This window comes from Glycine max, chromosome 2 (assembly GCF_000004515.6).
Source record: "Glycine max cultivar Williams 82 chromosome 2, Glycine_max_v4.0, whole genome shotgun sequence".
Classification (NCBI taxonomy): Eukaryota; Viridiplantae; Streptophyta; class Magnoliopsida; order Fabales; family Fabaceae; genus Glycine; species Glycine max.
This window is the reverse complement of record NC_016089.4, coordinates 9,145,033-9,157,771: the sequence shown is the minus strand read 5'-3', so window position 1 is coordinate 9,157,771 and position 12,739 is coordinate 9,145,033. Positions and strand designations below refer to the sequence as shown.

Here is a 12,739-nt window from a genome sequence, read left to right as displayed (position 1 = left end):
TCCAAATTTCACATTTACAATTCATTGTCTCTATCTTCTTCTCTTCTCTTTCTTCTATTGCTTACAAATTGGAAATTTACCAACACAAGTACAAACAAAGTCCCTGTGGACTTGACACTCGGACTTCCGTTTAATCTATACTTCTTGATAAAATTGGTACACTTGTCAATCGGTTAACATCGACCAACTATTGTTGGCTAATGGATGCAGAGGAATAGTTGGAGGCCCGTCATGCCCTTCCAAAGAATTGACTTATTGTGACACTAGACCCCACTGCACGAACACGACCTGCATGCTCTGGTAGCCCAATGGCAGTATTCAGTATGTTGTCACGACCATGGGGAACAAAGCTACCCTGTGTCGTCTATTCTTCTAATTAGTCCTATAACAAGTTTGACATAGACAAACATAAAATGAGGTTGTTGTTATTATACCAACAAAAAATTAGTGAAATTAAACCTTAAAATGACCTTACAATTTTTTCAAATATTTCTTGTGTCTTCCACTTCACATGTCTTTCAATTGGAGATGGAGGGTCATCAATTAATGGTGTATTCTCAGTCAACATTGCCTCCTCTTATATTTTCTTCATTTTTTCCTCCATTAGCTTCTTTTCAAGCAAATCATAACCCCTACGAGATAATATATGCTTGCAGTCATTATATTTTTGAATTTCCTGAGCCTTTTTCCTGATTCCCTATCATAAATTACATAGAATATGTTTCAATTCAAATGTAATGAAAAACACTTTGACTGCCTACCTGCCAGTTAGGGGTTTTGCGGCTTGCAGCAAATTCCTCCCAAGTTTGTGGATCCAGATCATCATACTTTACAGAAGGATCCTATTTATTTTCACCCTCATTTTCAACATATACGAATTTAGTGGTCAAGGAAGACTTAAATTGCCTCCATCTTGTGGTGATCACTGACATCACCTTCTTCTTGGCATTCAGTGCTTTTGGGACATCAAATTTTCCCTGCATAAGACATTATTGTGTAAAAGTTATTAAATGTCAACATTTTGAAGTGTTAATATTAAAAAATGAAATACACATGTATGTTAAGTGGACATACCAAAATGTCATCTCATATTATGTCATTTAGAGATTCTGGTACATCTTTCCAATTGTTATGTACAATAGGAATCTTTTCTCGAGCTACGACCCCCAAATAGTTGTGGAACTTCTGTTTATATAGGCCTAATCCTCTCCCAGTTGAAGGATTGATGTTAGCCGTTGGTCTCAACTGATCTAAGTTTCTTAAAGTCAACCTTATTAGCTGTGTGGATTGTCTACTCCTCTTAGACGTAGACTTTGAATGACCATCCAAATGCGGAGGGAACCTTAGGGGTGTTCAAATGACCCTGTGCAAATAAAATAAATTCATTAATGTACATCAACTGAAAATAGCATATATATAATCAATTGTAAAAATCCAAATTAAAAAAGTTGGTTGCAAATATCGTAATATGATATGCATTACTTTGATACAACACAGTTACATATGAATGTTCTCCCATAAGCTTTCATCATGATCATTTCGATTTGCATGTACATCATCCACCTCATGTTCTTCAATTATAGAAGGCATTCGTGTGGAGAAAGCATGCGTCTCAGAAATGTCAAGTGTTGAATCATCATTTTGGTGATTGATACCACTGGGTCTTCCTTATAGAACCACTGACAATCTTGAATCACACGGATCTTGGACATAAAACACTTGTCTGGCTTATTCTGCCATGATTAAACCACCTTATTAAGGTCTACTAAAGTAAATCTGAATTGATCTTGATGCACACCAGTATTTCCATTAACTCACTTACACTTAAAAACATGAACTCTAATTTGACTATAATCAAGCTCCTAGATTTCTTCAATCACTCCAAAGTAAGACATCAACGCTCGAACTGGGTTGTTATCTTATGCACTACAAAAGTGTTTCGAATCGGCCTCAAGACTCACCCCACTATTTTGCATGCTACTTTTATCATCTTATGACTTTGTATAGAAGGAATAATTGTTGATATCATATCCCTTCCAAGTGGGGACATTAAGATTTGGCCCAACAACTAACAATGTTAATGTTTTGGAAACACTGTCATTACCAAAGATTGCATCTCTAAACCAGTTTATGAAAGTTCTATTATGCTCTTGCAACACCTTCATCATGTTCATTTTTGGGTGAGTAGCTATCAAATATTGTTTGTGAGTATGTATGTACGGAAGAACCTCTTATGTGTTATTCAATATATACAAATGCGCTTATGAGACCTCCTATCGACTCATTGTTACGACATTGTATCCTCGTATACCCTTACCTCCTCATGTTCGGTCATGACGAGTTTCAGGAAGCCCAACAAATTTAACTGTTTCAATGTATTGGGAGAAAAAATCAATAGATTCTTCAACAATGTACCTTTCAATAATGGAAGCTTCTGGTCGGTATTGATTCTTAGTATAACCTTCTAAGACCTTCATGTACCGCTCAACTGGATACATCCATCATAAAAAAATGGGACCACAGAACCTAATCTCCCTCACAAGATGAACAATTACATGAACCATTATGTCAAAAAATGACAAAGGAAAATACATCTCCAATTGAGAAAGGACAATGGTAGCCTCATTCTCCAAATCATCCAATTGTCGAGGGTCAATGACTTTGCTACAAATAGCATTAAAGAAAAATCACAAACAAGTTATGGCAATCTTAACTTTGTCAGGCAAAATACCGTGAATCGCTACAACCAATAGTTGTTGCATTAACACTTGACAATCATGAGACTTCAAGCCAACCAATTTGAAATCATTGATAGATATTAGACTCTTGATATTTGAAGTGTATCCTTGTAGGAATTTTAGACTCCGTAGACATTGACAAAAACTTTTTTCTCTTTTGTTGACATTGTGTGACATGTTGGGGGCAGAAATATTCGTTGACCTTGTGATATCGGATGCAACTGCTCTCGTATACCATGTCAAGCAAGTCTTGATGATATTTCAAACCATCCTTTGTCTTGCCTTGAATGTTAAGAAGGGTGCCAATTTCACTGTCATCAACATTTTTCTTGGCATGCATTATGTCTATACAATGTTGCACATCTAGATCTAACTAGTATGGAATATCAAAGAATATTGACCTTTTCTTCCATATGTTCTTGTCAAATTATGCCTTCTTTTGGGTCTTCCGAAAGAAAGTTAAGATGTCCTTCACCGATCATAAACTTCATTTCCAACTCAGGGTTTCAACACACTTTCATTCTCTTGGCTTCCATTAAAAGCTTTCTTCTACCACCGATACAGGTAATAAGGTTTGAGAAATCTTCGGTGCCTAATATATACTCTTTTTTTCATGTTTCAGTTGGATGAAGTTCGCCTCTTTCTCACATATAGGACATGCTTGATATCCTTTGACACTATATCCACTCAAATTCCCATATGTTGGAAAGTCATTAATATTACAAAATACCATTGCACGCAACTTGAACATCTGTTGGAGATTCACATCCCACACATCAACCCCGTCTTCATACAATTTTCTCAAGTCTTCAATCAACGAAGTGAGATAGACATCAATATCATTTCTTGGTTGTCTTGGACCCACTATCATCATACACAACATAATGTATTTCCACTTGATGCACAACCAATGAGGGAGGTTGTAAATCATCAACAAAACAAGCCATGAATTGTGGTTAGTGCTTAAGTTACCAAAAGAATTCGTTCCGTCTGAAGCAAGACCGAGCCATAGGTTTCTTGGCTAGTCCCCAAAATCTGGATACAAACAATCAATTGTCTTCCATTGGGGAGAATCAACAGGATGTCGGAGTAATCCATCAATTTTTTTGCCATTTGCATGCCAGGTAAGGTTTTTTGCGTCATTTCCATTAGCAAACAATCACTTAAACCTTGGTATTATTGGAAGATACCGGTACACCTTGGCTGGACGATCATTGTTTGTTGCTGCATTATCAAAGCATTCTTCATCCTTCACCTTGTACAGTGATACCCCACATGTTGGGCACTTGCGTGTTTCGGCAAATTAATTTTTTTACAATATGCAACCATTAGGGCATGCATGTATTTTCTAGTATTCCATTCCCATAAGACATAAAATCTTCTTTGCCTCACATGTTGGTTGCAGATCAGGCTTTTGGTAGTTTTCTTGAATCCAGATGATTTTCACATTTTTCAGAGTCCTTAAAGTAGTTCAATTGTCTACAACTTCTATTCTACTTAAATACACATTTTAGCGCCATTGATGGTTCCCTAGACAACTATTGGTCTAATACATTATTCTCCAAAGCATAGCACTTGAATGGTTTTATTACCTCTTAAACACACCCTCACGCAAAAGCCCAAAGGCTTGATGCATGAACAATGCACTGGCTCTTTTTACCATGTGCTGAAATTTAACTTTTATTTAGAAGAATTGGGGGCCAGGAAGGACCAAACTTGTGACCACTTGGTGAAGGAGGTTCTAATATCATTTCATGAACCAACTATCCAAATGAAAAGCTCTCAGGTGTAAGCATATGATTGGTTTTATTATGTCTCTTGACAAGGATTTATTGCACGTGTTTCTCCTTCTTCTTTTTTTCCTCCTTTAAAATGCTATAAATTTGCAAGTAATTTTACATGGCAGTCAATATTATTATACAAGGCTAAAAGTTATTCAAATAAGATGGAAAATACAATAACCAGAGTAAAATCAATCCATGTGGTTTACGACACTGTGGACAAGAAATTGAGACAAATATTTGATTTGACTGAGGATGAAGCCAACTTCCACATGAAACAAATTGCATTCTTGTATAAACTTAATGTTCAGACAATGCCAAAGAGTCATCATTGCCTGTCACTCAAACTAGCTGTATAGTATATTATTTCAACACACACACACTATGTACAAAGTGTAAGTTGTTAACAAAGAAAGGAAGGAGCATAGACTCAAAGATGAGCAAAGATTTCATGAGAGTTTCAAAGAAGAAAGTTTCATGCAGAAGGCTTGGAGGGAACCTCAAAGAGCAAAAAGGAAGACTATACATAATTAGAAGATGTGTAGTCATGCTTCTCTATTGGCATGACTACAATCATTCTCATCAACAAGAATTGTTTACATTCTTGTTTGCAGCTCATCATATCATGGATGACCACACTCTAGAGTCCTCAAAGTCATAGCCAAGGATCAAAGTTCAAGCATGCAGAAATTAAGATAAATGTTTTTTTAGGTCTTTATTATTACTATTCACTATGTAAATAACAAAGAAAGTAACGTTGGAGACAATTGTCCTTCATATGATGGCTAAAAATGTATGTTCTCTACTTGCAAAAAGCTAATTGGCGAAAGTATTAAATCAAAATTTTTAGTTTTTATTGTGCAGTTGGTATAGATCGATTTGGTGACCACTCCAATATACAGGAGGTCACAAGGTTCGTGTGGTTCTCTTGCCCTCTTTTTTTAATTAGTAATAATAGTGATACTTCAGTTTGATGATTTGTGTTAAGTTTATTTTTTAATATTGGGTCATTCAAGCACCACAAACATGGAACATGGCAACTAAGGATAGGCAGAGCTGCTGGAAACAAAGACCTTTACCTTGGGACATTCAGTAAGTCCTAAATGACTATCAATCCCTAAATACATAGGGTCTTAGCATTTATTTGAGAAGGTATTTTTCATGAGCTCATAAGCAAAGAAAAAGGGAAGTTCACCGAACAATGACAGTGACCAATGTAAGAGTGACACAGAGTTGTAGGTCGCGGCAGAGTCAACAGCCCGTCAGTGAAGAAAGGGCGCGAGCTAGAGTGAGGCCATAGTGCAAGCTAGAGTGAGGCCACGACGCGAGCTAGAATGAGGGATTCATGGGTTGTTTTATAGAACTACAGCGAGTGCAAGAATGAAGGATTTATGAACAAGAGTGATGAGCGCAAGAAAACAATGTCCAACTTAATTGTATCTTTAAACTTAAAGACAATTCTTAAAAATCGTTTGTCTCCCTGCTTTCTAAGACGGTTCTAGCATGAAACTGTCTTAAATAACTTTCACTTAATTTCAAAAATTTCATTGGGTTTTTTATACAGTGGATTCAAAAACGGTTTTATAAGTAATCATCGTTGAAGAGGTCATTTGAAGACGTTTTTTAAAATCATCTCCATTTCAGAATCTAGGATTTACGAAAATGCCATGACCTTATTATTTAAGGTGGTTTTCTGGCAACCGTCGTCGAAGTTGCATTGTCAAAAATGCTTTTTTCAGTAGTGGAAAGACCAAGATATGTTTGACAATTTGTTGCTCTTGTATGAGAAAGGAAACTAGGACAATGCCAACAGTGGCATCTGAGACTTTCTAGATACGTCACTGCCTCACTTCACAGGTTATCCCATTGCAGCTAGCCATTATTCAATGCTCTTGACTCCAATTTAGACTTGTAACATTATTATTATTATTATTATTATTATTATTATTATTATTATTAACAAGAAAGTATGAACTATTTTACATCTTTAATGGTTAACCAAAATATATATATATATATAATCATAAAAATAATCTTATATATTATCATATGGAGGTCCAAGGAACTACAAGAAGTTTCACCTGGACTAAAGGCTAAAAATTAAGCCTCACTAATGGGCATATGGGTAAATGTTCATTGTAATTCATCATTATTTACTTATTATACTTGATAGGTAACATTTAGTTTTTTCTTCTTATTATTTCTTTAATTAACTAGATTGATGATATTCATAATTAAAAATATTAATTAAATAATTAAATTAAAAACAAGTTAGCATACACACTTTTTTTCCAATTTGAGTATGTTAGCAAGTTACACAATTAAGCTATGTTCGGTAAATTATTTTAGTTAGTTTTTAGCTTTTTTTTTGCTAGCTGAAAAACTCATTTAACTGCTCGATAAACAAACTTTTTTTAGTAGCTTCTAATATTTTTTAAAACGTTAGCTTCTAGCTTCTAGTTTTTTATACTTTCTTCCCCTTTTATCTTTAATATATTTATCGAATTTCTAGCTTACCCTTTTTAAATAAATCATGATTTTATTGTTTTTCAATTATTTTACACATTTTGGTTATTTCAACATCTAGTTTTACCGAATACTTATAATTTAATAAGTTAGTTTTTTAGCTTCCAATTATCTATCGTGTTGACTAATTAACCATCATGTCGGCTAACTATTAATGAGTGTTTTCCTTTAGGCAACTGACTTGAGGAAGGGATTCTATTCCTCAATTGGGTTCCTAGTCCACTCCGAAGAGCATTCTAGCAGTCGATGAACTGAAGTTTCTATGCTAAGCTACTCCTATGTGAAATTGTGGTAAAGGATAGTTGTAAACGGGTGAAAGGGTAAAGAAAATTTGTTACGGCTAAAAGCAGTAAAGAAAAGCTATAAACAACTAAAAAATGATAAAAGGAAAGTTGTGAATAAAGGATAAATAAAAGATAAATGATTGGAAAAGAGTAGTTTGATTGATTTAGTTGTCATTGTGGTCCCCTTTTACATCCAAGTTTGTCCAATTTATAGAGTTTTATAAGCAAGCGTTAGCGGTTTACAAGGCACGTCAATTGTTTCCTAATAACTACCCTTGATCCTAGATTTTAGGAGATCATGAATTACATGATTTTAACTTCCTAAGTTGTTGACTTCTGTTGAAGTTATGGCCCTTTAACATCAATTCCATTTCCAAGATTGAATCACAAAACTAAGGGTTAGAAAGAAAGAGAGTCACACACAAAATTTATACAGGTTCATTCCTTAAAGGACCTATCTAGTTGTTCTAAGACCCCTTAGAACTTCTACTAATAGAGAACTAGGTACAAGTACTATGCATATGCAATTCCCTGGATTCTATTGTTCCATTAAACCCTACAAGAGAGAGAAAGCAAGAGTTGAAACCCTATTAACTCACAAAACTCTTGGTAACCCTAACCAGTATTAGAAACAAGAAAGAATTTCAAAATAAGAAAAAATACACCTTGATGTGTAGATCACAACATCTTCAAGCTCTTCATCTAGGTATGATCAAATCATGATGAACAATGAATGGATCTTTGATCAACTTGAATCTCTAGAAGAAATGTAGTGAAATTTCCTTAGCTGACTCTCTTGAAGTATTTTCTCAAAGATAAAAATGTATTAAGAGTCACTAATGAAAAGAATATAAGAGGGTATTTATATTTTGACAGGTAAAATTAATTTATTCGATTATCATTTATGGTAATTGATTAATTTTCCAAAATCCTTTTTGTTCCGCATTATTGTAAACTTGGTGATTGATTACAGAAAATGGTAATTGATTATCTTGTTTAAGACAAAAAGCTTCTCATGCTTCTGTGCTTTATGGAATAATCGATTATCAGTTGTGATAATCAATTATTTCATCACACAGAGAGCTTCTTAAGTTTCCAGAAGCAATTTAATTTATTACAATAAATGAACAATTATCTCAAACTTCAAAGCCTTCTTTCTTCTAAAACTAGCTTTTGTAATCGATTACTGAAATTGGTAATCGATTAATTCATCAATACTTGCCAAATTTCAAGTAGAAGAGAGATTTGTTGCTTTTTATAACACTTTGTAATTGATTACAAAACCTTCTAATTAATTATGTTGTGTTGAACTCATTGCTCTTAAGAAACTTAGAGATCAATTCATTTTTTTAACATCTTTGATCCTTACTAAGCATGTTAAGAAAAACTTAACCTATATCATACAACTTGCCTAGTCTAAAACAATCAATATAAATGCTACATATGTTAAACATGTTTGGCATTATAAAATTATCAAACCAAAACTAAGACCTAAAGGCTTCAAGCTTTGATCCTACAATCTCCCCCTTTAGAAGGAACCAAAAACTGACTAAGAGACAAGAAGCTCTTGAGGGAACACAAAACCAGAGAAGTTCTTATCAACATGGACAAAGAAGCAAACTCAAAAGACTTCCAGGTGAGAAATATAGTTTAATCTGCTAGTTAGTAGTCTTAGTCAAGTCCATATAAGAAGCATAATATAGCTTTTGAGGTCCAATGAGAACTTAAAATATCAAAAGGTATGTGAAAACTTTGATTGTGATCTTAAGAAAACACACGATTAACGAAAACGAGTCATCGTCGTTTGTGAAGAAAAGACTAAGAACAAATGAGTCATGACTTTTTTCTTTAAGGTAAAAAAACATGTCTCTCAATTTTTGCTTTAATACTCACATTTTGTTGTGCCAACCCTGATGCTACATTTGGGTATAAGACAAAATCCCCAAATACAAGTGGGTAGGTTGTTGGGGAGACGAAGGCAAAGGCTAAATGAGAAAAAGAAAAAAAAAACAAAAAAGAATTCTCTTTGATTTTAAAAGTAACATATCTAACCATGGCAATTTCTTTTCCACGGTGGGAGACCTACAAAGGTCCCTACCATAGAATCTGTATGAATTTAACACCAAACTCAATATCATGTTTTAAGTGGTTCAGGTTCCTTTTATTCAAGCCAACACATGAATTTTTTAGCAACTTAGGAAAGGATGAAATTGTAGTCAAGTTAATGACATTGAGATCTAATTTATTTCAACAAAAGTTAAAAACTTTTCAAAATCCAAAATGTATATTTGCTTTTCAATTTTGGTATATGGAAAGTTTAGTGTTAGAACATCAATATACATTGTAAAACATAGTCATCTTCAATTGCTAAATTTTATCATAATAAGTATAGTAAAGTCAGTAGTGTCAGAAGACAACTTACTTGATGACATGAAAACAATTCTTCAAGAAAATGGAGATTAGAAGTTGTATGTTTGTGCAAGGGGAAATGGGAAGAGAATAACAACTATATACTAGAAATTGTCAGGTTTCTAAAGAGGGTAGAAGAAGTAGGCCTTTTGATAAAGCTTTTAAAGAGGGGGTAATGTAGGCCTTTTTATAAAGTTAATAAGAAGAGATGGTACTAATTGACTTAAATATGGCCAAAGCATTATATGATGACTGATTCAATTATTTTGCTTGCATTCATGAATATTTTAGAAGGTAAACATAATTACAAGGTAAGATGCATATTTGCATCATAAATTCTATGTGGCTAAGCATACTATAGGTCATTAAATGATATTTCTATATCATGCATAGTTTTGGCATGACTATTGATTGCCATATGGTGAAGCTTGCATGCATTAATTGATAGTCTTATTAGTGCATAGTTGTGGCATGGATGACATATGGTAAGACCTATAAATGGTATTTTCATTTAAATAATATTATTGTATTGGTTCACACAAATGGTTTAAAAAATAATTAATAAAAGTTGAGCTATTATAATTTTGGCATGCATAATTGTGACAAGAATTCCATGTGGCTAAATTATATTGTTATATCATGCATAGCTTTGACATGATTGCCATATGATGAAACTTACATACAATCCATTAATTGATATTGTCATATTAGTGCATAGTTGCGACATGGTTGCCATATGGCGAACAAATTTGTACCATATCATCCACTTAAATTATTTTTACCAACACAAAGATAAAAAAAAAAAAAATTAGAAGGTAGGACAAATGTAATTTACAACATGGACGACATATTGTAAGACCTATAATTGGTATTTTCATTTACATAATATTATTATATTGGTTCACCCCAATATCCCTATGTGGGCGGAGCAAGTTGGATGTGTGGGTTGGACAAGGGTGAAAGGATGTGTCACTCGACCTTCCCTCATTTCTCCTTTTCCAGACCACAAGCTCACATCACAAAACCTCCCAGACAACACACATGAGATTCATCCCACACACTCACATCACATGACCTCCCACATAAAACAACAAATAACATCAAATAGGGGTGACCGGTGCAAGGGGTATTTTTGTTTGTTGAAATCTTTAAGGAGGTGCAGGAAGCAAAATGGGAGTTGCAGAAAGTAAAAGACGTAATACTAATATATTGAGAGGATGATGGGCCCTAACCCAAAGAGCTAGCACTCAAGGAAACAAAATGGAGAATAGAAAAAAAAACTATATAGTATTTTTATTAGCAGCTCAATATACGGATCAATTAGAATTTTTATATTATTGATATTATATTTTTTAAAAGATTATTAAGTTTTCATATTTTGATTTAATATTAAAAATATTATATATATATATATATATATATATATATATATATATATATATATATATATATATATATATATATATGGTTGCAATCTACTTTGATTTTTGAGTCTATATATTACTTTGACTGTAGGTAAATATAATATACTTATAAGTTATAATCTATAACCGTTGACAATATAAAATAAGATAAATGATATTCAATGTCCTTAGGGAATTGGTTAAAAATTAAAAGGAAAAAATTATTAGAATGTGAAAAAAGGATGGTGGTTTAGGTCTTAGGAAATTAAGCAAGGGATGTAAACACAGGATCATCCTAAGGGTAAAGCAACTAAAGTTCTTGTTTTAAGCCTCCAAGAAAATTAGGCCTAAAAAAATGTATTAATAATTATAAGATTTATATTCTCTTATAATACCCATAAAAAATAATACATAAGAAATATAGTTTTACTTTCCGGTAAGACTCATAATTTTATTGTTTAGTGTCCACTTAAAATTAATTACTCACTGATTTTCATTAATTAATTTATCTCTTGATTGACAGTATTAAAGGTCTCTCAATCTGAATATATTAATTTTCATTATATTAATTTTCATTAAAATTAATTTGAGATCTCTTTTATTATTTTCTCTATTTACCGTAAGTAATCCAAAAGTCACTCTCTATTTTCTCTAAAATTAGCTTAAATATCACTTTCACTCTCATTTATACTCTTTGTGATTTTCTGTTCGTGCAGATTATTCCTTCCTTTATTCTCATTTGACTATGTACGCTTATTGATTTTTTTTTCCTCAATATTTCTTGTTTTCCTTTTGATTTGTGGCTTGGATTTGCTACTCTTGTTCTAATTCACATGTAAGGTATTACATATGTTATTTTAATAATTCTTCTATCCATTTGACTAAATCATTTGAATCCTTTATGCTCTTTTTCGCTTTTAGAAATACGATTGTAATTTTTATAATTTTATTATAATTCAGTTTTGGTATTATTTTTTATAATTTTTTGAAATTCTAAAATATTTTTGTTTTACATTTATTAGTTTTGGAGTTCAGAGAGCATTGCGATGAAGTATCTTAACTCAAAGAAGTATATAAAGCAATTCATTTGCAAGTTGCCAATCAGGTTTTATTGTTCTATCATTTTTTCATAATCTTGATTTATAATTTTTATTTATTTTTTATACATTAGTTGCTTTATTTGAAAATGTCAACTCAAAAATTTGAATTTGGTTATTCAAAACTTAAAAAAAAAGAGTCAATGCTTTAATTGAATCACAAAAAGAAGGCTCTATATAAATTTATCAAAACAGATAAAAATAAATCTAAAAATATAGGTAATTGCTCGTTGAATGAACAAGTTAACAATATAAAAATTGATGAAAATGAAAATAGAGAAGAAGTATTAGTTAATGAACAAGTTAACAATGTAGTAATGGATGAAAATGAAGATAACAAAGAAGTATTATTAGTCAATGAACAAGATTATATTATTTCCTATCTCAAAATGAAAAAGAAGAAGAAATTAATAAATTAAAAGAAACAACTATTAAAAATATATATGATCCAAGTCAATGGACAAATATTAGTACAAGTTTGAGAGGTTTATTAGTATAAAA

At 32.4% G+C, this 12,739-nt stretch overlaps 1 protein-coding gene across 1 annotated transcript; it reads left to right on the top strand.

The window, feature by feature from the left end:
- The first annotated feature begins 4,970 nt into the window (after positions 1-4,970).
- Positions 4,971-5,180, top strand: LOC100806978 (uncharacterized). Its single transcript, XM_003519993.4, has one exon. It carries the CDS (start codon positions 4,971-4,973, stop codon positions 5,178-5,180), a length of 210 nt encoding a protein of 69 aa, XP_003520041.3.
- Positions 5,181-12,739: the final 7,559 nt, after the last annotated feature.